This window comes from Odocoileus virginianus, chromosome 21, assembly GCF_023699985.2.
Source record: "Odocoileus virginianus isolate 20LAN1187 ecotype Illinois chromosome 21, Ovbor_1.2, whole genome shotgun sequence".
Lineage (NCBI taxonomy): Eukaryota > Metazoa > Chordata > Mammalia > Artiodactyla > Cervidae > Odocoileus > Odocoileus virginianus.
In genome coordinates, this window is record NC_069694.1 from 43,784,340 (window position 1) to 43,808,558 (window position 24,219).

A 24,219-nucleotide genomic window follows, 5' to 3' on the forward strand; every position below is an offset into this window, starting at 1 on the left:
TGGTGATGTCATCCAACCATCTCATCCTCTGTCATCCCCTTCTCCTCCTGCCTTCAATCTTTCCCAGCATCAGGGTCTTTTCCAATGAGTCAGTTCTTCGCATCAGTGGCCAAAGTTTTGGAGCTTCAGCATCAGTCCTTCCAATGAATATTTAGGACTGATTTCCTTCAGGATTGACTGGTTTTATCTCCTTTCAGTCCAAGGGACTCTCAAGAGTCTTCTCCAGCACCACAGTTCAAAAGCATCAATTCTTCGGTGCTCAGCTTTCTTCATGATCCACCTCTCACATCCATACATAACTACTGCAAAAACCGTAGCTTTGACTAGATGGTCCTTTGTTGGCAAAGTAATGTCTCTGCTTTCTAATAACGCTGTCTAGATTTGTTATAGCTTCACTTCCAAGGGGCAAGTGTCTTTTAATTTCTTGGCTGCAGTCGCCATCTGCAGTGATTTTGGAGCCTAAGAAAATAAAGTCTGTCCTTGTTTCCCTTGTTTCCCTATCTATTTGCCATGAAGTGATGGGACCATATGCCATGATCTTTGTTTGCTGAATGTTGAGTTTTACGCCAGCTTTTTCAATCTCCTCTTTCACTTTCATCAAGAGGCTCTTTAGTTCCTCTTCACTTTCTGCCATAAGAGTGCTATCATCTGCATATCTGAGGTTATTGATATTTCTCCCAGTAATCTTGATTCCAGCTTGTGCTTCATCCAGCCCATGATGGATGGGCTGATGGACTTACATGATGTACTCTGCATGTAAGTTAAATAAGCAGGTTGACAATATACAGTACTGACATACTCCTTTCCCAATTTGGAACTAGTCTGTTGTTCCATGTCCAGTTCTAACTGTTGCTTCCTGACCTGCATAGAGATTTCTCAAGAGGCAGGTCAAGTGGTGTTTCTATCTCTTAAAGAATTTTCCACAGTTTATTGTCATCCACACAGTCAAAAGCTTTAGCATAATCAATAAAGCAGAAGTAAATGTTTTTCTGGAACTCTCTTGCTTTTTCTGTGATCTTGCAGATGTTGGCAATTTGATCTCTGGTTTCTCTGCCTTTTCTAAATCCAGCTTGACATCTGGAAGTTCTTGTTTCATGTATTGTTGAAGCCTGGCTTGGAGAATTTTGAGCATTACTTCGCTAGCGTGTGAGATGAGTACAATTGTGCAAGAGTTTGAACATTCTTTGGCATTACCTTTCTTTGGGATTGGAATGAAAACTGACCTTTTCCAGTCCTGTGGTCACTGCTGAGTTTTCCAAATTTGCTGACATATTGAGCACTTTCACAGCATCATCTTTTAGGATTTGAAATTGCTGAACTGGAATTCCATCTCCTCCACTCACTTTGTTCGTAGTGATGCTCTCTAAGGCCCACTTGACTTCGCTTTCCAGGATGTCTGGCTCTAGGTGAGTGATCACACCATCATGATTATCTGGTCATTAATATCTTTTTTGTATAGTTCTGTGTATTCTTGCCACCTCTTCTTAATATCTTCTGCTTCTGTTAGGTCCATACCATTTCTGTCCTTTATTGTGCCCATCTTTGCATGAAATATTCTCTTGATATCTCTAATTTTCTTGAAGAGATCTCTAGTATTTCCCATTCTATTGTTTTCCACTATTTCTTGCATTGATCCCTGAGGAAGGCTTTCTTATCTCCTCTTGCTATTCTTTGGAACTCTGCATTCTTATATCTTTCCTTTTCTCCTTTGCCTCCAGCTTCTCTTCTTTTCTCTGCTATTTGTAAGGCCTCATCAGACAACCATTTTACCTATTGCATTTCTTTTTCTTGGGGATGGTTTTGATCACTGCCTCTTGTACAATATCACAAACTTCCATCCATAGTTCTTCAGGCACTCTGTCTATCAATCTAAACCCTTGTATCTATTTGTCACTTCGAATTCCATGGACTGTATAGTCCATGGGGTCGCAAAGAGTTGGACACGACTGAGTGACTTTAGCTTCACTTCTAGACTGTAATTGTAAGGGATTTGATTTAGGTCATACCTGAATGGCCTAGTGGTTTTCCCTACTTTCTTCAATTTAAGTCTGAGCTTGTCAATAAGGAGTGCTTGATAAGAGCCACAATAAGCTCCCAGTCTTGTTTTTGCTGACTGTATAGAGCTTCTCCATCTTCACCTGCAAAGAATATAATCAGTCTGATTTTGGTATTGACCATCTGGTGATGTCCATGTGTAGTATCATCTCTTGTGTTGTTGGAAGAGTGTGTTTGCTATGAACAGTGCTTTCTCTTGGCAAAACTCTATTAGCCTTTGTCCTGCTTCATTTTGTACTCCAAGACCAAGCTTGCCTGTATTTCAGGTATCTCTTGACTTCCTACTTTTGCATTCCAATCCCCTATGATGAAAAGACATCTTTTTTTGGTATTAGTTCTAGGAAGTCTTGTAGGTCTTCATAGAACCATTCAAATTCAACTTCTTCGGCATTAGTGGTTGGAACATAGACTTGGATTACTCTGATACTGAATGGTTTGCCCTTGAAATGAACAGAGATCATTCTGTCATTTTTGAGATTGCACTCAACTATGCATTTCAGACTCTTTTTTTAACTATGAGGGCTGCTCCATTTCTTCTAAGGGATTCTTGCTCACAGTAGTTAGTAGATATAATAATTTTGATACAAAATCTTTATTTATGCTTCCCTCTCTATTATGACTTCCTTCTATAATTACTGGGGTATTTTTGTATAACATCTTGCAAAAGCCTTTAATTCTAGTAAGGTAAAGTATTAGTTATCTATATGTGTGTGTGTGTGTGTGTGTGTGTGTGTGTGTGTGTGTGATTAGTCTTACAAGACATTCATAAGTCACGTTGGATGAGGACAATTCCTTGTGGGTTGAGCATGTCCAGTATATGACAAATACTGAGCATCCCTAGCCCTTATCCCCTGATTGCCTTCTAATAGCCCCTGATCATTATGACAATAAAATGCCTACATGTTATTTCTGAAAAATGACTACACGTATCTTCAAACATCCTCTAGGGAAGACTCTGTCACTATCAAGAATCCTAAAGTTAACAGCAGAGAAGTGAGGGAAAGGAAAAATATCTTAACTTGGAAAAAAATTCCCTTTTCTATGACTATTCTTCTGTCACAGAGAAAGGGCAAAATGAAAGATTTAACAAAGTTAAAATGTTAATAGGAAGGTTGGTTTTTGGTTTTTGAAATCTTGATTTGTTTTATTGTGTTTTGTTGGCCTATTTCTCAGATGTGTAGGTAATATGAAAATGTTGAGACTATTTTTAAATTTAAGTTTGAAAACAGATTTTATATTTTTAATATAGAGATTGTTAACAGTGAATAGTGGTGGGAGAGGTGTGATGAAATACAGAATTTTTCTAACATTTTCATTATTCTGTTAATAATCACATACTTTTAACTGCATGTTACCAGTTTGTATGTGCAGTCTTTCTTTCTCCTCCCCCACCAGATCATAGCCTTGTGCTCTGTCTGTAAGATAATTATTTAAGTGAATTTCTGTACCTCCAACAAAACTACAGGCTAGAATTCATCAAAGGCAAGGGTGGGCATTTTCATAATGAGATCCCAAACAGAGTTTCCTACTGAATAACTAATCCTATTAAAGCAAGCCCTCATTAATCTTCCATCATTAAAATGCAGACTCCTATTGCAGAAAAGATTGTGATTTCTGGCTCCTTTCCATTTGCCGTGGGTCACAGAGCTCTGAATACTGAGTACTGCTGTAGCTTGAATAGTTGGGAATATTGTGCATTAACGTGATGCTTAGATTATGTGTATCATGGTAGTTATGCAATTTATGTATAAATAGGGTGAGAAATGTATACTTGGCAAAATTGGGGCTGCAGTGACTTTTATCTTTTCTGTCTTGCTATATGTTCCTACTTTTGAAAATATATCAGGCCTTTGAAATGAGAACAAGAAAGTACACTTCTTCATTCTTCAGTTCAGTTCAGTTCAGTCACTCAGTTGTGTCCCGACTCTTTGTGACCCCATATACTGCAGCACACCAGGCCTCCCCATCCATCGCCAACTTCCAGAGTTTACTCAAACTCGTGTCCATTGAGTCGGTGATGCCATCCAATCTTATCCTCTGTCGTCCCCTCCTCCCCCTGCCTTCAATCTTTCACAGCATCAGGATCTTTTCCAATGAGTCAGATCTTCGCATGAGGTGGCCAAAGTATTGGAGTTTCAGCTTCAGCATCAGTCCTTCCAATGAATATTCAGGACTGGTCTCCTTTAGGATGGACTGGTTGGACCTCCTTGAAGTCCAAGGGACTCTCAAGAGTCTTCTCCAACACCACAGTTCAAAAGCATCAATTCTTCAGCACTCAGCTTTCTTTATAGTCCAACTCTCACATCCATACATGACTACTGGAAAAACCATAGCTTTGGCTAGATAGACCTTTGTTGGCAAAGTAACGTCTCTGCTTTTTAATACGCTGTCTAGGTTGGTCATAACTTTTCTTCCAAGGAGCAAGTGTCATTTTCTTTCATGGCTGAGTCACCATCTGCAGTGATTTTGGAACCCCCCAAAAAAATAAAGACTGTCACTGTTTCCAGTTTCCCCATCTATTTGCCATGAAGTGATGGGACCAGATGCCATGATCTTAGTTTTCTGAATGTTGAGTTTTAAGCCAACCTTTTCATTCTCCTCTTTCACTTTCATCAACAGGTTCTTTAGTTCGTCTTCACTTTCTGCAGTAAGGGTGGTGTCATCTGCATATCTGAGGTTATTGATATTTCTCCCAGCAATCTTGATTCCAGCTTGTGCTTCCTCCAGCCCATCATTTCTCATGATGTACTCTGCATATAAGTTAAATAAGCAGGGTGACAATATACAGCCTTGACATACTCCTTTTCCAATTTGGAACCTGTTTGGAACCAGTCTATTGTTCCATGTCCAGTTCTAACTGTTGCTTCCTGACCTGCATACAGATTTCTCAGGAGGCAGGTCAAGTGGTCTGGTATTCCCATCTCTTTAGGAATTTTCCAGAGTTTGTTGTGGTCCACACAGTCAAAGGCATTGGCATAGTCAATAAAGCAGAAGATGTTTTTCTGGAACTCTCTTGCTTTTTCAATGATCCAACAGATGTTGGCTGATCTCTGGTTCCTCTGCCTTTTCAAAATCCAACTTGAACATCTGGAAGTTCATGGTTTACATACTGTTGAAGCCCTGGCTTGGAGAATTTTCAGCATTACTTCGCTAGCGTGTGAGATGAGTGCAATTGTGCAGTAGTTTGAGCGTTCTTTGGTGTTGCCTTTCTTTGGAATTGGAATGAAAACTGACCTTTTCCAGTCCTGTGGCCACTGCTGAGTTTTCCAAATTTGCTGGCATATTGAGTGCAGCACTTTCACAGCATCATCTTTTAGGATTTGAAATAGCTCAACTGGAATTCCATTCCCTCCACTCGTTTTGTTCATAGTGATGCTTCCTAACGCCCACTTAACTTTGCTTTCCAGGATATCTGGCTCTAGATTGGTGATCACACCATTGTGATTATCTGGGTCATGAAGATCTTTTTTGTATAGTTCTGTGTATTCTTGCCACCTCTTCTTAATATCATCTGCTTCTGTTAGGTCCATACCATTTCTGTCCTTTATTGTGCCCATCTTTGCATGAAATGTTCCCTTGGTATCTCTAATTATCTTGAAGAGATCTCCCATTCGATTGTTTTCCTCTGTTTCTTCATTCTTAAGGAAACTTTTTCTGAAATGCTATTAATAGCATTCAACCTGAAAATTATGAAAAGTTATCAGGTGAACAGTGAGAAACATAACAAAGGCCGTATTCCAGTACTCTACATGCCTCTTGAGCCTACTGTCACTGCTAAAGATAATGTCAACAAATTCAGTGATAAGTATGCTGGCAAAACCGTTGTCATTTAACTACAGTCTTAATGGATGTTTATACCACTGCTGATTTTCTCCTTCCTTAAAAGTTCATCACTGTCATTCTCCAAACTTCTCTTTAGCTGACTTTGTAGTAACTATAAGTATGAAAGTATTTCTCAGAAATATTTATATAATTTATTTGTTTGCTTGGTTTTTTCATTTGTTCCATCATTCATTCCTGGCCTTTATGTTGTTATTGTTGCATAAAGAAATTTTAGATTCTAATCTACAGAGATTGGTGACAATGAATTCTTTAGAATTTTTTTTTTTTTTTTTAGATTTTTATCTAGTGTAGTTACAAGTGGAGAAGGAAATGGCAACCCACTCCAGTATTTTTGCCTGGAGAATCCCATAGACAGAGGAGCCTGGTGGGCTGCTGTCTATGAGGTCGCACAGAGTTGGACCCAGCTGAAACAACTTAGCATGCATGCATGCATTGGAGAAGGAAATGGCGACCCACTCCAGTGTTCTTGCCTGGCGAATCCCAGGGACGGGGGAGCCCAGTGGGCTCTCGTGCATGGGGTTGCACAGAGTCGGACACGACTGAAGCGACTTAGCAGCAGCAGCAGCAGCATCAGTGGTTATAAGGTAAATTAGAAAATTGCACCTTATTTAGAATTTCCCATAATAGGAGTCCCCACCAACCTGTCCTAGACCATCCTAGAGTGCTATGATGTGTCCTCTGGCTGTTGTGTTTTCCTTGTTGTTGTTGTTCAGTAGCTAAGTCATGACTCTTTACAGCCCCACGGACTGCAGCACGTCAGGCTTTCCTGTCCTTCACTATCTCCCAGACTTTGCTCAAATTCATGTCCATTACGTCAGTGATGCTATCTAACCTCTTATCCACTGCAGCCCCCTTCTCCTGCTGCCTTCAGTCTTTCCCAGCATCAAGGTCTTTTCCACTGAGTCAGCTCTTCACATTAGGTGGCCTAAGTGTTGGAGCTTCAGGTTCAGCAGCAGTCCTTCTAATGAATATTCAGGATTGATTTCCTTTAGTATTGACTGGTTTGATCTCCTTGCAACCCAAGGACTCTCAAGAGTTTTCCCCAGCGCTCCAGTTCAAAAGCATCAATTCTCCGACACTCAGCCTTCTTTATGGTCCAATCTCACATCTGTACTTGACTACTTGGAAACCACAGCTTCCCTGACTTGACTCCTAACCCATTCTACTGACCTTGATTCTTTAAAGCCCTTGAATATGAAGGGCTTATTGAGCTCTCTTATAGTAGAGGTTAAATTGCCTTTCAGAAAGCACTCATATCATAGAAGCCCAAGACTTACTAATCCCATAGGCAATGACAAAGTAATGTTTGGTATCTTCTTGCTAAGAACATATACATAGAAGTTAAGCATCCACCAGGTTTCCCTCTTTATTAAGTTCTTACTCTGCTTTCAATCTAATGTATCCTTATACTGATAGAGAGACAAGTAAAAGGAAGTATATGCTTAGTAAAATAAGTCAAAGAGAAGTGCTGTATGATACCACTTATATATGGAATCTAAAAAATAATATAAATGAATCTATGTACAAAACAGAAACAGACTCAAAGCCAAAAACAAATTCATGGTTACCAAAAGGGAGAGAAGGAGCAAGGGAGGGACAGATTTTACAGAGTATGGGATTAATGAAGGCTGATCGCTATACATGGAATAGATAAGCAACAGAATTTACTGCGTAGCGCTGGGGATTGTACCTAATACCTTATAATAACACGTAATGGAATACACTCTACAGAAAACAAAGCAAAGCTGAAACACTACTCTGTACACCTGAAACAGACACAATACTGTAAATCATCTAAGCTTACTTTTTTTTTTTTAAAAAAGTGTATAATATGATGCAGTGGGTCTCAGACTTTTTGGTCGGTCTCAGGACCCTTTCACATTTTTAAAAATTAGCAAGTATCTCAAAGGGTTTATAGGTAGGGTTATATCTGTCAGTATTTACTGAGACATTTTAAAAATTATGTATTAATTTTTTTAATGAAAGTAGCAGAACCATTGTATGTTAACAAAATAAAATTTTTCAGAAAAGTAATTGCTTTCCAAAACAAAATAATGGAAGAGTAATATTGTTTTATATTTTTGCAACTTCTACTTAATAGAGGAAAGTTAGATTCTCATATCTGCTTCTAAATTCAATCCTGTTGCAGTTCATTGTTCTTGTTGAAGTACATAAAGAAAATCTGCTGGCCCTACACAGACTTATAATTGCAAAAGGTAGTTTCTTAATGCTTAATTGAAATATACAATCTAAAACTATGTCAATGAACTTTTCATATTCTTTTATATTCAAATCTATCCATCTGTATTACACTTTGAATGTCTCTTTTACCCATATGTGATATTGTGATGTTGTACATTGGTCATTTAGAAAATATCAGTGCATTGAATTATGCAGATCTTTCAACTATGAAACAGTTATATATATAAAAAAATCACATTCATTAATATCACCAATGATCTCATCCTGAAATTCATTAAGTATTAAGAAGCTGCCAAGCTCACACTGGCAGATACAATTTTCCAAAATTCTAATCTTCACCTGACAGCTAGAATTTTTTATTGAAGTGACAGGCTCACTTCATTTTTGAGAAATGTCCACCAAATATCCAAGCATGTTTTTATTTTATCTTTTCAATGCAACATTAAACTTGGCATTTCTTGAAAAAGTCACCTACAATGGCTCATAGCTCAAACCATTGCCCAAGTGCTTTTTCCTCCAAGCAATCTTTTTTTTTTTCTTTTTGGCTGAGCCACGTGGTATGTGGGATCTTAAGTTCCCCAACCAGGGATCGAACCTGCAACCCCTGCACTGGAAGTAGGTTTACCACTGGGCCATGAGGGTGGCCATCAGGAGGCCATCACCTCCCTGACAATGTTTTAGTTCAGTACACAGTACAGGTGCTTTATACATACTTCCCATTTTGTCTCATGGAACATTTTTAAAAATATTTTGCAAAATTAATCATTTTTAATTTTTAACCTTCACAAGATTATGACTTTTATACTTTAGTGCCCCTACTTTGATTTGTGATATTATGCCAGCAGTTTTATCCACCAATGGTTTTGTACCATTAGCACAAGTGTGAACATAATAAAAAAAAAAAGAAAAAGGAGTAAAAACATCTTAGTATTGTTATAGACATAGTTTTGAACTTTGGGGCCCTGGATCTTGAAGATCCCCAGGAGTCTGTGAACACAATTTGAGAATAAGCACTCAGACACAGGTGTTAAATGGGACAGCATTCTAGTCCTAACTCCTCAACTTAGTAGCTCAACAGTTAAGTTAGTTTCTTTTATCCATAGTCCTCTTTAATGTTGATTATAATAAATCTTATGTCTTAAGATTATTTTGAAGATTAAATGAGATGATATGTGTAAACGGTTCAACACAGTTCCAAGTACACAGTAAATTTTACAGAGTTAACCATTATTAGTGTTCTCGTTTTATTTATTAGAGTCTGATCATGTTGTACTGTTTCTTTGGTCATATTCATAGGATCTATATTTAGAAAAGCATTCTATTACAAACTTTAATGGATATAGTATTTTACTGTATCAGTTAGCAAACACTTTGCTGGGGTAAATAATGATACCAACAACAGTAAAGACTTTCTTTTTGAGTTAGTAAGATTGCCACTCCATTTTAGATTTTAGCATTTTTTATTTGCTGGATTTTTAAGGTACTTTTCTGTCTCACAGAAAGTGCTCATAGCATGTTTTGTAGTCTTTTGAAGGCAATGGCAACCCACTCAGGTACTTGTGCCTGTAAAATCCCATGGACAGAGGAGCCTGGTGGGCTACAGTCCATGGGGTCGCTACGAGTCAGACACGACTGAGCAACTTCACTTTCACTTTTCACTTTCATGAATTGGGGAAGGAAATGGCAACCCACTCCAGTGTCCTTGCCTAGAGACTCCCAGGGACAGGGGAGCCTGGTGGGCTGCTGTCTATGGGGTCGCACAGAGTCAGACACGACTGAAGCGACTTAGCAGCAGCAGCAGCACTCAAATTAAAATTACTTGAAATTTTTAGAAAGTTTTTTCTTTTTTAAATGCTCAGTAAGATAATTGAAAGGTGCTTTGGATGTATAGCTAATCTTTCCAAAAATGGTAAATGTGGATTTCAGAACCATTAAATTACCCAAGTGATTTTGTCATTGATTTCTATTTTATAGTTTTTTGGTTCAGTATTGTAAGTCAAGTAATAATTAATAGAGAAGGTACATTTATGCAGTTATTTATTTTTTAGTATTATGGAAACCATTACTTACAAAAATATAACTAATATAACCTTTGGTATACAAGGGAAACCAAGTTAACCATTTAACATCTGGGTCCAATGGATCTTTTAAATTATTTTTGTATGTTTATTTTTTTGAATAATTTGTAGAAGTAGCATAAAGATATAGTAAAAACAAAATAACTATTAAAAATTTTAGAAAGCATTTAAACATAACAAACCCCAAATATTTTTCCATATAAAAGTGTATGTATGTGAAATGTATGGTGTCCTTTTCACTTACTCCTTGTCTGTCGTGCATAAACCTGGAGCATATCTATCCTGTAAATATTGATTCTAGATTTCAAATACACATCTTACAGGCTCTAGCTTATTTCTAGTTCTTCTTCTTGTACTTGCACAGTCCAGACACAATTAGAACAAAACATTGACAGGACTCTTAACTTTGCTGAAGAACAGCTAATCTACACTTTAAATTTTTACAGTACTATATGTCAATTGTATCTCAATAAAACTGGAAGAAAAATTAGAACAGACTGTAATGATGTCTCCGTATATTTATTGTATCTTCTTAAAAGATGATGTAACACTTTGGATGACATAGTACCAAAAATGAAAGATGGTAATAATAATGATGTATTTTAGTACTGTGAAGTGAAGTGAAAGTCACTCAGTCATGTCCGACTCTTTGTGACCCCATGGACTGTATAGTCCATAGAATTCTCCAGGCCAGAATACTGGAGTGGGTAGCCTTTCCCTTCTCCAGGGGATCTTCCCAACCCAGGGATCGAACCCAGGTCTCCCACATTGCGAGCAGATTCTTTACCAGCTGAAGCACAAGGGAAGCTCAAGAATACTGGAGTGGATAGCCTATCCATCCCTTCTGCAGCGGATCTTCCTGACCCAGGGATTGAACCGGGGTCTCCTGCATTGCAGGTGGATACTTTACCAATAGCTATTTATTACTATACCATTCTTCTATGAAACTGCTTTATAAAAATGGTAATGTTGTAACATGTTGTTTAGTCGCTAAATCCTATCCAACTCTTTTATGACCCCATGGACTGTAGCCTACCAGACTCCTCTGTCCATGGGATTTCTCAGGCAAGAATACTTGAGTGGGTTGTCATTTCCTTCTCCCAGGGATCCTCCCAACCCAGGGATCAAACCCACATCTCCTGCATTGGCAGGCTGATTCTTTACTACTGAGCTACCAGGAAAGCTCTGATGTAATGTGAGCACATGTTAAATAAAGAAAGAACAGTTAGATTCTCTAATAAGCTTCAAGTCTGAAACTAAATTACCAGGGTAGTTTTTAAAAAGAGGGTGGGGGCTTGCATCATCTTTGGTGGATCTGCCAGCAGTAATCTGTCAGAGAGTGCCAGGTGATTTAGATGTAGATCAAAAAATCAGGGCTTCCCTTGTGGCTCAGATGGTAAAGAATCTGCCTGCAATGCAGGAGGCCTGGATTCAATCCCTGGGTCGGGAAGATCCCTTGTAGAAGGGAATGGCAACCCACTCCAGTACTCTTGCCTAGAGAATTCCATGGACGGAGGCTCCTGGTAGGCTACAGTCAATGGGGTCACAAAGGAGTCAGACAGGTCTGAGCAACTTCACTTTAAAAAATTAGATGTAGATAAAATTTATGATTGTAAGAAGAGAGGGAGCACATATCTTGGAAATTCAAGTTCAATAAGCTTGACTTCAGACGCTAGCAAGAATCTTGATGGTATTGATTCCCTACAGTCATTGATGTGCCAGGCACCGTGTTCCATACTTTGTTCTATCTGTAAGAATGGAGAATTTACTCCTGTGTGTAAGATAGACAACTAATGAGAACCTACGGTACAGCACAGGGCACTCTGCACGGTGCTCTGTGGTGGCATCAATGAGAAGGAAGTCAAAGGAAGAGGGGCTGTGTGTATGTGCGTAACTGATTCACTTTGCTGCATAGGAGAGACTAACTCAGCATTGTAAAGCAACTATGCTCTGATAAGAGTTATTTTTAAAGAAGAATGCAGTATTTATTGGCTGTTTATTAAAAAATAGAAACAAATTATCTTTTGCCTCGGGGTTACTGGCTCACCAAAATATCAGAAAATAATGTGTTTTCTATTTAAAATAGTCTAGAGAATTGCTTTGTATATCACTGTTTTCATATAGATTTATAATTCTCACCTCCTGGCTGTTGTCCCATTGCTGCTGGTTAATTTTTCCCCAAGATGCTAAGAAGATAGAAGACCAAGAGTACTGTTAATTAAGGAGAACTATTTATTACTGCTTTTACCTATGTTGGCCTTCCACAATAGGTCAGTTGGTAAAGAATCTGCCTGCAATGTGGGAGACCTGGGTTCGATCCCTGGGTTGGCAAGATACCCTGGAGAAGAGAAAGGCTACCCACTCCAGTATTCTAGCCTGGATAATTACATGGACTGTATAGTCCATGGGGTCACAAAAAATTGGCACGACTGAGCAACTTTCACTTACCTGTATTATGTGTTTTTAAAATTTATGTTCAACCCTTTCTCATTCCACCTAGTTTATCCTGATTTAGCGTAACCCATCATCTTTGTTCATTTTTGAGAATGCTGATAGTCTTTTGAAAATGAAAAGCACTTTGTAACAGTAAACTCTTTTGTCGAACATAGTCTTGATTTTCAAGAATTTTTCTTTGTTTCAACACATATTATTCTGTACATGGTTAAGAAGGCAATAGCAGTCAGATACAGACAAAATCAAGTATCTTCTAGAATTTGTAAAGTTGAGGGAAAAGATTTTATGTAAGCAAAGAGTCGGACACGACTGAGCGACTGAACTGAACTGAACTGAAGAATATTTAAAATTTTGTGACCTCAGAGTAACTGACATGGAATTGAGGAATATAGATTTTGAGCTAGCAGAACTGTAGCTACTTTATCATTCATTGTCTGTGCCTTGCTTTAACTGAGTATACCTCAATCTGTGAAACAAGTTACAGTTCCCAGTGCCCAGGATTCTTTTCTCTTTACCTTCTACTCCTGTCTCCTGGTTCCAGAACATATGTAGCTTTTGTTAGATGTTTTCATGAGTTTGACTCAGAATTTTGCATCAAAATACTTCAACAAAAGTATTTTGATGAAATACTTTCCTATCGTAGAAACTTCTGAGCTGTTTTGAAGAAGAATAATTGTACTTCCTATACTGACATCTGAAATATGTCACATCTTCTGCCAGGTGTTTTAAAAGTCTTTAATTAATCTTCACAACAATCCTGAAGGTTTTCAAAGAGATTTGTAGCTACCAGATCACAAAGTTCATAGTTTCAGGAAAATATATGGTCTACTCTGATACTTTGAAAATCTTGTTTTTCAAGAACCCTTTATTTGAATGGCTAGATGTACATTGCCCTGTTGTACAGAATCATTGCAAGATACTCAGCTTGCATTTTACAGAGGTGGCTGACATTAACTTAGATATAAAAGTGCTTCTGACTTGAGGTAAAGAGAAAATATGCTCATAAAAAGATAAAAGTCAATTAGAAGGTACTCTCTTTTGTATTAATAATTTTTATTATTACTATATATGTATATATAGAGAGGTGAGGAAACATAGTATATATGTAAATAAACCCATTTGACAAAAGATTCATCTAGAGTTTTAAGAAATGTTTCCTTTTTTAATCTTTTACATTTTATACATTTGTAAGTTTTTGAGCCATAATTTATGCTCTTGAAAATCAAATTAATGAGCCCCTGCCTTTGTTTTTCCTATTGATGTTTCTAACATTACCAGACCATATAGAAAGATCTCATGAAATGGTAAATATCGCTATTCTTTCTTGATATTGCTAGGGGGCAGTATTTACTCAGTTGACTCTAGCAGGCTAGCACTAGACCAAATCAATAATATGCAGTTTTATGATCTGGAGAAAATAATTAAAGGATGTATAATTTCTTTTTATTGGGCTTGTTTCCAACTTTAAATCAGGAAAGAGCTGATAATATCTCCAACTTAATTAAGACTAATTATACATTTTTTTATATTTGTAAGAAAATATTTCATTATTTATTATTTTTAAAATTGAACCCTAAACCACCATACTAATCTGTATGGTGTCTTTTTGTGTATTACATTGTATTATGAACACATACCAATATGCTAAGAAATTATTTAAGATGAAAATATCAGTTAAAATTTTAATAGGGAGAAATATAGAAGGAAAAAATAACAGGCATTCACTCTCACAGAGGATATCACCTATTTATTTACCTGACTTCAGTTGGTAAGAGGTGACTGGTGTTAATGAGCACCTATGGAGAAGGCAATGGCACCCCACTCTAGTAGTCTTGCCTGGAAAATCCCATGGACGGAGGAGCCTGGTAGGCTGCAGTCCATGGGGTCGCTACGAGTCGGACACGACTGAAGCGACTTAGCAGCAGCAGCAGCAGCAGTAGGAGTTGTTTTATATTGTATTAAAGAAATGTATTCTGCTTGAATTATTACTTTTCAGTATCCATTAGAATGTGCTTCATTTTACTAACTTCTAATAACTTTTCATAATGGTTGTCAAGGTTTAGGTATTAGTATATAGTTTAACATTTCAAGTTTAATATTTTTTTCAGTATTCACCACTATTTAATATGAAGAATAAATACATATATGTGCACGCGCACACACACACACACACACACACACACACACATACCCCTGCAAGGAAGATTAACTGATTTTCTCATTATTACATATCTATTAAAAGTTTATTAAGAAATTATGTAATCTTGTGACTAATCTTTTAATCTGTCCCTTTCAGTTATCTTTATTATATATTTCATTCTTTCTTCAACAAATATTTGATTGTACCAGGCATTTTCCTAGGCCCTGGGTACGTTGATGGAAAAAGAAGACAAAATCTCTACCCTCATTCAACTTAAATTTAGTGGGAAATAAAAAATAAAGATCAATATACTAGGTGATATGTAAGGTAGGGGTAAGTACTAAAGAAAAAGAAAACAGCTTAAGCAGGGACATGGAGTTAAGTGATCAGGAGAAGAAGGAATTGAATATTTAAGTAAAGTAAAGCCTCACAGGTTAATTTTTGAATAAATGTCTTAATGAATTGCTGTATTATCACATTTACTAACCTTTTCTTCTGCAGTATCTGATCTGCTCTTAATCCTATTCATTGTATTTTTTGACTGAAATATTGTATTTTTCACCTCTAGAAGGATCTTTTTGGTTCTTTTTTTTATCTGCTCTTTCTCTACATAGCATATTCAGTCATTTCTTAGCTTTTGAACATATGTAATACAGATATAGAAAACATTTTGACATCTTTGACTGGTAATACAAACATTTATTCTAGTTCTTTGTCCATTTTGATTGAATGATTTTTCTCCTCATTATGATCAGTTTTTTCCTCTTGCTTTACTGATATTTTTTAATAGATTTCAGTCATTGTGAATTACTTTGTTGCATATTGGATATTTTATGTCCTTGTAAATATTCTTGGGGCTTCTCAGATGGCTCAGTGGTAAAGAATAAGCCTGCCAATGCAGGAGACATGTGTTCAGTCACTGGGTTGGGAAGATCCCCTGGAGAAAGAAATGCCAGCCCATTCTTGCCTGGGAAATCCCATGGACAGAGGAGCCTGGCGGGCTACAGTCCATGGGTTACAAAAGAGTCAGACATGACTTACCAACAAAACAACAACAACAAAATATTCATGAGCTTCATTTTGAGATGCAGCTAGGTTGAGTGCAGCTAGGTAACACTGAAACAGTCTGATATTTTCAAGGCTTGCTTTTAAGGTTTGTTAAGTGAGACCAGGCAGCATAATTTGAGAGCATAATTTTGTCCCATTACTAAGGCAGTATCCTTGTGAGCACTCTACCTTGTTTATTACAGGGTTTTTTAAGATTCTGGCTGGTAGTAAGATGAACTATACCTGGCTTTGTGTGAGCTTGGCCTGTTTTCCCCTAGGTTTTCAAGTGGCTTCTCCCCACTTTGTGTTTTTTTCTCATATACATGCCCCCTTCGATATGTGGGGAAAAGTGAAAGTAAGTTAAGATTCGTAATGACAGTTGCCTTTGATCAGAAGAATAGAAGATAATATAATTTATGTTCTGTCCTTTAAAGAAAGAAAAGTTAAATAATAGTGATGGAATTTGTATCTACTCACTGTATGTTTAAATTGAAATTAGGCTGAAGAATTTAGATTTTGTTATAGTTTTACTGTTTTCTGCAATCCATTTGTTGTTCAGTTGCTCAGTCATGTTTGACTCTTTGCAGCCCCATGGGCTGCAGCACGCCAGGCTTCCCTGTCCTGTACCATCTCCCAGAGCTTGCTCAAACTCATGTCCATTGAGTCAGTGATGCCATTCAGCCAACTCATTCTCTGTCATCCCCTGCCTTCAGTCTTTCCCAGCATCAGGGTCTTTTCCAATGAGTCAGTTCTTCACATCAGGTGGCCAAAGTATTGGAGCTTCAGCATCAGTCCTTCCAATGAATATTCAGGATTGATTTTCTTTATGATTGACTGGTTGGATCTCCTTGCGGTCCAAGGGACTCTCGAGAGTCTTCTCCAACACCACTCTTACATCCATACATAACTACTGGAAAAACCATAGCTTTGACTAGACAGACCTTTGTCACCAAAGTAATGTCTCTGCTTTTTAATATGCTGTCTAAGTTTGTCACAGCTTTTCTTCCAAGGAGCAAGCATCTTTTAATTTCATGGCTGCAGTCACCATCTACAGTGATTTTGGAGCTCAAGAAAATAAAGTCTGTCACTGTTTCCTGTATTTCCCCATCTATTTTGCCGTGAAATGATGGGACCAGCTGCCATGATCTTCATTTTTTGAAAGTTGAGTTTGGGGCCAACTTTTCACTCTCCTCTTTCACCTTCAAAAGACTTTAGTTTGTCTTCGCTTTCTTCCATAAGGGTGGTGTCATCTGCATATCTGAGGATATTGATATTTCTCCTGCCAATCTTGATTCCAGCTTGTGGTTCATCCAGCCCAGCATTTTCACATGATGTGTTCTGCATATAAGTTAAATAAGCAGGGTGACAATATAGAGCCTTGACGTACTCCTTTCCCAATTTGGAACCAGTCTGTTGTTCCATGTCCAGTTCTAACTGTTGCTTCTTGACCTGCATACAGATTTCTCAGGAAGCAGGTAAGGTGGTCTGGTATTCTCATCTCTTTAAGAATTTTCCACAGTTTGTTCCACAATCAAAGGCTTTAGCCTAGTCAATGAAGCAGAAGTAGATGTATTCCTGGAATTCTCTTGCTTTATATATGATGCAGTGGATGTTTGCAGTTTGATCTCTGGTTCCTCTGCCTCTTCTAAATCCAGCTTGAACATCTGGAAGTTCTTGGTTCACGTACTGTTGAATCCTAGCTTGGAGAATTTTGAATGTTACTTGGCTAACGTGTAAGAAGAGTGCAACTGTGCGGTAATTTGAACATTCTTTGGCATTGCCTTTCTTTGGGATTGGAATGAAAACTGACCTTTTCTAGTGACTTCACTTTCACTTTTCACTTTCATGCATTGGAGAAGTAAATGGCAACCCACTCCAGTATTCTTGCCTGGAGAATCCCAGCGATGGGGGAGCCTGGTGGGCTGCCGTCTGTGGGGTTGCACAGAGTTGGACACGACTGAAGCAACTTAGCAGCAGCAGTCCTGTGGCCACTGCTGAGCTTTCCAAACTTGCTGGCATATTGAGTGCAGCACTTTCACAGCATCATCTTTTAAGATTTGAAATAGCTCAGCTGGACTCTCATCACCTCCACTAGCTTTGTTTGTATTGATGCTTCCTAAGACCCAGTTGACTTCATACTTGCAATCCATACTGCATAGTGAAGTGAGTACTCCATACTGAGTACTCCATACTTCCATACCTCTGTCCTCCTCCCTTTCCCCACTTGCAGTGGCTGTGTCCATGTATATAAGTGATGATCTTGTATAGAGCAGTGGTTTTATTTCATATGCAATACCTAGATTTTAATGTAGTTCGGTACACAACTGTACTTACGATTCCTGACTGGCATTTAACAATGTAAATACTCAACTGTGTACAGTGCAAAGAAATATGGAACTTTAATCATAAATTCACAATTGATGGGTGCTGAAAAAAACTATTCGTTTAAAACCCCATAGGTAGTACAAAAATTTTTGTCTAGTAGGAGCCACCATTGACATAAAATATAAAAGTAGAGCTTTTTCAGATTTTTCTATAAATTACTATGGTTTTTGATACTTGTTAACAAAGGAGATTTTACTCTACTTTTAGAAATTAAGAATGAGTTCTTACTTCAAAATCTCACAAAATTAATTGGTGTGTGTGTGTGTTTCATTTCTAGATACTGTTAGGAAGATAAATTTGTCACCTTAAAAACCATATTATTTCATTCCTAGGTCTCACAACTTTTAGTCTCTTATGAAGCTTTCTGTTAATTTAGAAAGTGGTAATAGAAGATATAAGCTTCATAAAACCTTTTTAATGAGACATTTTGGATATTTTTCAAATATCATCTCATCACGTCTCAAAAAGTACTCAGTAAAGGTAGCTCAACACTGATGAAGACTGTTCAAATCTCAGGAATATTTTGTTCCTAATAGCAAAAGTTCTCCTTTGAAAAGTATGCCATTGAAGTTAACGTGTTAATATTGTGTTTGGAATAGGCATTGTCTTGAGTGTATTCCTTGATGAAATGAAAATACTCTGTGGAATAAGTCTTAGCAGAAGGGTCATCTGCAACATTTGTAATAGATGCCATTATATAATAAAGTATTTGTGATAATAATTATATTTTCTGTTATATTTTTCATTTTTATTGAAATACAATTGATTTACAGTGTTTGTTGTATTAGTTTCTTGAATATATATATGTGGGGGGTATATGTATAAATATTTTAGATTCTTTTCCATTATAGGTTATTATTCAGTATTGTGTAGAGTTCTCTGTGTTGTATGGTAGGTCCATATTGGTTATGTATTTTATATATAGTAGTATGTCTATGTTAATCCCAAACTCCTAATTTATCCTCCTTCCTTTCCCTTTTGGTAACTGTAAGTTTGTTTTCTATGTCTGTGAGTCTGTATCTGTTTTATAAACAAGTTCATTGTATCCTTTTTTTAGATTCCACATCTGTGTGGTATCATATGGTATTTGTCTTTGTCTAACTTACTTCACTTGGTATGATCATCTCTAGGCCCATCCATGTTGCTGCACATGGCATTATTTCATTCTGTTTTATGGCTGAGTAATATTCTATTGTATGTATATACCACATCTTCTTCATCCCTTCATCTGTCAGTGGACACTTGGGTTGCTTCCATGTCTTGGCTGTTATAAATAGTGCTGCAGTGAGCATTGGCGGGGCATGCATCTTTTTTAATTATAATTTTCTCATTATATATGCCAAAGAGTGAGATCACTGTGTTTTTAGTTTTTTAAGTGACCTTCGTTGTTGTTGTTGTTTAGCCTCTAAGTCATGTCCAACTCTTTTATGACCCCCAATGACTGTAGCCTATCAGACTCCTCTGTCCATGGGATTTACCAGGCAAGAATACTTGAGTTGGGTTGCCGTTTCCTTCTCCAGGGGATCTTCCCAACCTAGGGATCAAATGCATGTCTCCAGCATTGGCAGGAGGATTTTTTACCATTGAGCCACCTGCGAAGCCCAAGGAACCTTCATAGTCTCCATAGTGGCTATACCAATTTACATTCCCACCAATAGTGTAGGAAGGTTCTTTATCTCCACATCTTCTCCAGCATTTATTATTTGTAGACTTTTTGATGACTATTCTGACCATTGTGAGGTGATACCTCATTGTAGCTTTGATTTATATTTCGCTAATAATTAATGATGGCGAGCATCTTTTCATGTGCTATCTGGCCATTCGTAGGTCTTCTCTTTAGAAAAATGTTTGTTTAGATCTTCTGCTCATTTTTTATTTTTTAATATTAAGCTGTGTGAACTGTTTGTATATTTTGGAAATTAATTCCTTGACAGTCACATCATTTGCAAATATTTTCTCTTGTTCCATAGTTTGTCTTTTAATTTTGTTGATAGTTTCCTTTTCTGTGCAAAAGCTTTCAGTTTAATTAGGTCATGTTTGTTTATTTCTCTTTTATTTTCATTACTCTAGGAGGTGGATCGAAAAAAATATTGCTGCGATCTGCGTCAAAGAGTGTCCTGCCTATGTTTTCCTCTAGGATTTTTACAATATCCAGTCTTATATTTATTTTTATTTTTTAATTAATTTATTTATTTAAATTGGAGGATAAATACTTTACAGTATTTTGATGGCTTTTGCCATACATTAGCATAAATCAGCCATAGGTATACATGTGTCCCCCCACTCAGAACCCTTCTCCCACCTCCCTCTCCACCTAGTCTTACATTTAGGTCTTCAATCTGAGTTTATTTTTATATATGGTGTTAAAGAATATTTTTAAGCAGTGGAATAGATTAAAACATAGAACTCGTTTTTTACGTTTCAGTTTATTGGAAGTCATTCTAATTATCCCTTTTATTTCCTCTTTATCCATCCCCTGCATCCCTTTCTTTTTCCACTCACAGCTCTATGCCATCCCTTGGTTTCTCACCATGTTTACTCGTAAGTATCCTTTTCCATTTTCTTTCAATATTGTATTAGGAAAAGAACAGGTCCATTCTTCCCCAGGATATTATCAGATTTAATTACATAAGCATCCTTATGTAATTCTAAGGTAATATAGTTGGGTAGAAAATTTTTTCAATTGTTCTGACTGGGGAATATCAAAAAGAGTATTATGTAAAATGAAAACCTATATGTCATAACATTGATACAATTTCTGCCCTCTATTGAAACATAATATTAACTGTATTATTTACATAACATTTTAGAAGGCAACTTTTACAACCAAATCAGACTCAATTTTTAGAGACTGTCTAATAGCTAATACTTTTGTTATTTCCTAAAGTAGAATTCTTCTAGAAATAGAAAGTTAGTGTGAATGTATAATACTTTAATCTATTACACATATTAATGCAGTAGATATCTAGGTTAAATATGCACATATGATAAATGAAATACAATACTTGAAGTACATATGCATGCACTGGCCTGGAAACATGTTGAGAGTACTGATAAATGAGAAAAAGAAAGTTTCAGAAAATAGAAAACTGTTAATCAGATTTTTTATGGGAATTTCAAAAAGCGGTTCTTAGAGTGCATAATAGAAATATAATGATACAGAAATTATAACAATACTAAAGTTCTTCTGAGTAAATGAACTTGTTAAAATAATATAACCAGAAAATTCTAGGAAGCAATTGAATGTAAGAGCTATACCAAGATTGATAATAGAGGATAGGAAAGTCATCTCTTTGATCAATTAGATTATCAATTTTTTAAGCCTATCAATTTTACTGCCTTGGGAAGCAGTGAACCTACGAAGCCAAGTAAACATTTTGTAAAAATAGTTTTCCAATATTTGTTCTTTAATAGTTTTGACCATAAGGGAATTATCTTGACTAGTAAAGCAGCTTGTTGTTGATTTAATTTTTATTTTGTTTTAAATTTTTTTAATTGATTTATTTATATTTGTCACTTTACAGATGTATTTCCACTGCACAAAATTTTCCACCTCTGGGATACCTTACTGCTTGGGAATTCCTCTTTCCCATTCTGTATCGGAGTAGCAATTCTTCAGCAGCTGCGTGACCGACTTTTGGCTAATGGCTTTAATGAGTGCATTCTTCTCTTCTCTGACTTACCAGGTATAGATATATAAAAATGAAATCACTAAGTGAAATTTAATTATGGGATAATGAGACATCCTTAAAACAATTTTCAAAAATAATCATCCAGATCTTCAGAATCTCTTCTACTTGAGCTACATCCTTCCTCTCTGAACTCTCTCCCTTGTGTACCACCTCTTTAGTCAGACCAGTGTTGTAGATACAAAGTGGGTCATACTAGCTCACTGTCATTTATTTTCATGTCGGTGATGACGCCAAAAGGTGAAAGACAAGGGCATGGGAAGGGGGAGAAGGGAGCAGTGTGTGACATATTTGCCTTGCTTAGGATAGGCCTGTTTATCTTCAGCAGACAGATAGTAAATAAAGGCCACTTGGGAAGGTGTTTGAGAACCCAAGTTTTTACAAAGATGTAATTCACATTGAACGTTGCTCTCTCCTATCCATAGTTAACTTGCTAACTATTTAATAGTTTAAAGAAAGGAAACACTGTCCTCTTGAGAGAGCAAATCATACTCCAGGGGAATAAATTCTATGTTATGCTGGATAGTAAGTAAAGTTATATATTGTATTCATAAATGAGGAACTTGTAAGTGTAGGAGTTGGTTAGTGTAGAAATACAGAATGCAGGTATAGTTTAAGCTTTTATGCTATAGCTGAAAAGATGGAAGTAATATGGTTGCATAGGATATAATTGTGGCAGAAAAAAGAAAACTAAGCTACATTTTTGCAGAAACCAAAGTATTTTTCAAGTAGAAAAATTCTATTTCAAATTGCATTTCATTGGCTCCAACCCATCTATGGGTTTATTGCTATTCTTCATATTTGCAGGCAACCAAGGTGATTACTGAAAATAAACACACTTAAAATTATCCAAGAGATAAATTTGTCCAAAAAATCAAAGAATAAAAGAAAGATGTCTTAAGATTTCATATTCAATATGTACTCTCAAAAGGAATAATAAACTGCTGCCTACCCCAGTTTTTATTTTTAGTGGCTCATCTGTACCTCGTATTTCAGCATTTTTCTGTTGTTGAAAATCTTCATCCTTTTTGAGAAACTAATAAGAAACTTTATGGGATTTATTTAAAACTTCTCTTTCTACTTTCCTCCCAAACTAAAAGTATCACCATCAGCTTCCTAACTTATCAAATTTTAATTAAAGTTAATAACTTCTTATATGAACAAGTAGTTTAGTTCTTATATTTTTTTTTCTGGGAGATTCTTAATGTAAATCAGGTTATCTCTAGTTTTCCTGTTGATGTTGAACAGTTACCCAAAAAAAAAGCTAGTTTCACAAGCTACAAATACTGTCTGTAACCCTGCAGATGTTTTCCTCTTGTCCCTAACCTGCCAAAGTAAACAGAGGATGATTGATGAGGATGAAAGGAATTTTTCTGGTCATGTCTAAAAAATACATGTTAGAAATGATGATTGTGCATTTTTAAGTAAAGCAAATTTCTTGCCTTTCCAATTACATGCATAAATGTTCCAGTTATACGCTGGTGAAGGAATCTATTTTCATATTGAACAGGCAGATTAGTCGTAACTCTGCATGTATATTAAAAGTCATTATTTCTGAAATCAGAACGTAAGAATGTATGTTGGTTAGCACTGACTCATTGAAAAGGAAAACACTACTTAGTTTTCAAAGTAGAATAGGATGCTTTCTATTGATGTGATTTGCATGGATCCTCAGTGCCATTGTTCTGACTCATCATTTACGTGACCACTGTATATGATTCCAGTTGGGAAAGAAAAAAGTTTATAAGAAAAAATGTGAAAAAGAAAAAAGAAGGGCAAAGGGGTTAAATGTAAACCTTTCCCTTAAGTATATCTATGTTTCTTTTTATTTTTAATCACAGTGCACTTACTTGGGATGTCTTTCCTACTTAGATTTAAAAGGTGTCTCTTTTCATCATGTTGAGCCCCCTCACTATACCTGATGTTTGAAGAAACTCAGAAGTGGTCATGGGAAGGCCTAAAAAGTGAATCTGGATTAATATACATACAAACACACTGAATATGCCTTTTCTAATCAAAATATTATGTGACATAAACTTAGGACATATTTGAAAGGCAAAAAAGCCATTTTTTTAAGACTGTAAAAAAAGAAAAAGAATAGATAGGCTAGCTCTATATTTTACCTTAATTCTTGAAATAGACTTTGTAGATAAAGATAGGTTAGGATTAAACATTAATTTGAACTCATTAAACATATTGTGCTTTACTGAAACCCCTACTTAACTGTGTTTAAAAACATAAGTAAGCAATCAGAACAAATTAAGCTAAATTCTTTTTTGAAGCAGATTAGCAAATTCACTGTTCAAAACATCTGTTGACAGTAATA

General features: G+C 36.5%; 1 protein-coding gene across 5 annotated transcripts in view; it reads left to right on the forward strand.

Moving 5' to 3' along the window:
- Positions 1-24,219, forward strand: part of TBCK (TBC1 domain containing kinase) — a 196,061-nt gene that overhangs the window by 86,478 nt on the left and 85,364 nt on the right. For all 5 annotated transcript variants that reach the window (XM_070452250.1, XM_020901197.2, XM_020901198.2 and 2 more), the window contains 2 exons: positions 20,709-20,745; positions 21,729-21,890. In XM_070452250.1, the coding sequence (XP_070308351.1) occupies positions 20,709-20,745; positions 21,729-21,890 (199 nt within the window). The remainder of the gene's footprint in view (positions 1-20,708; positions 20,746-21,728; positions 21,891-24,219) is intronic.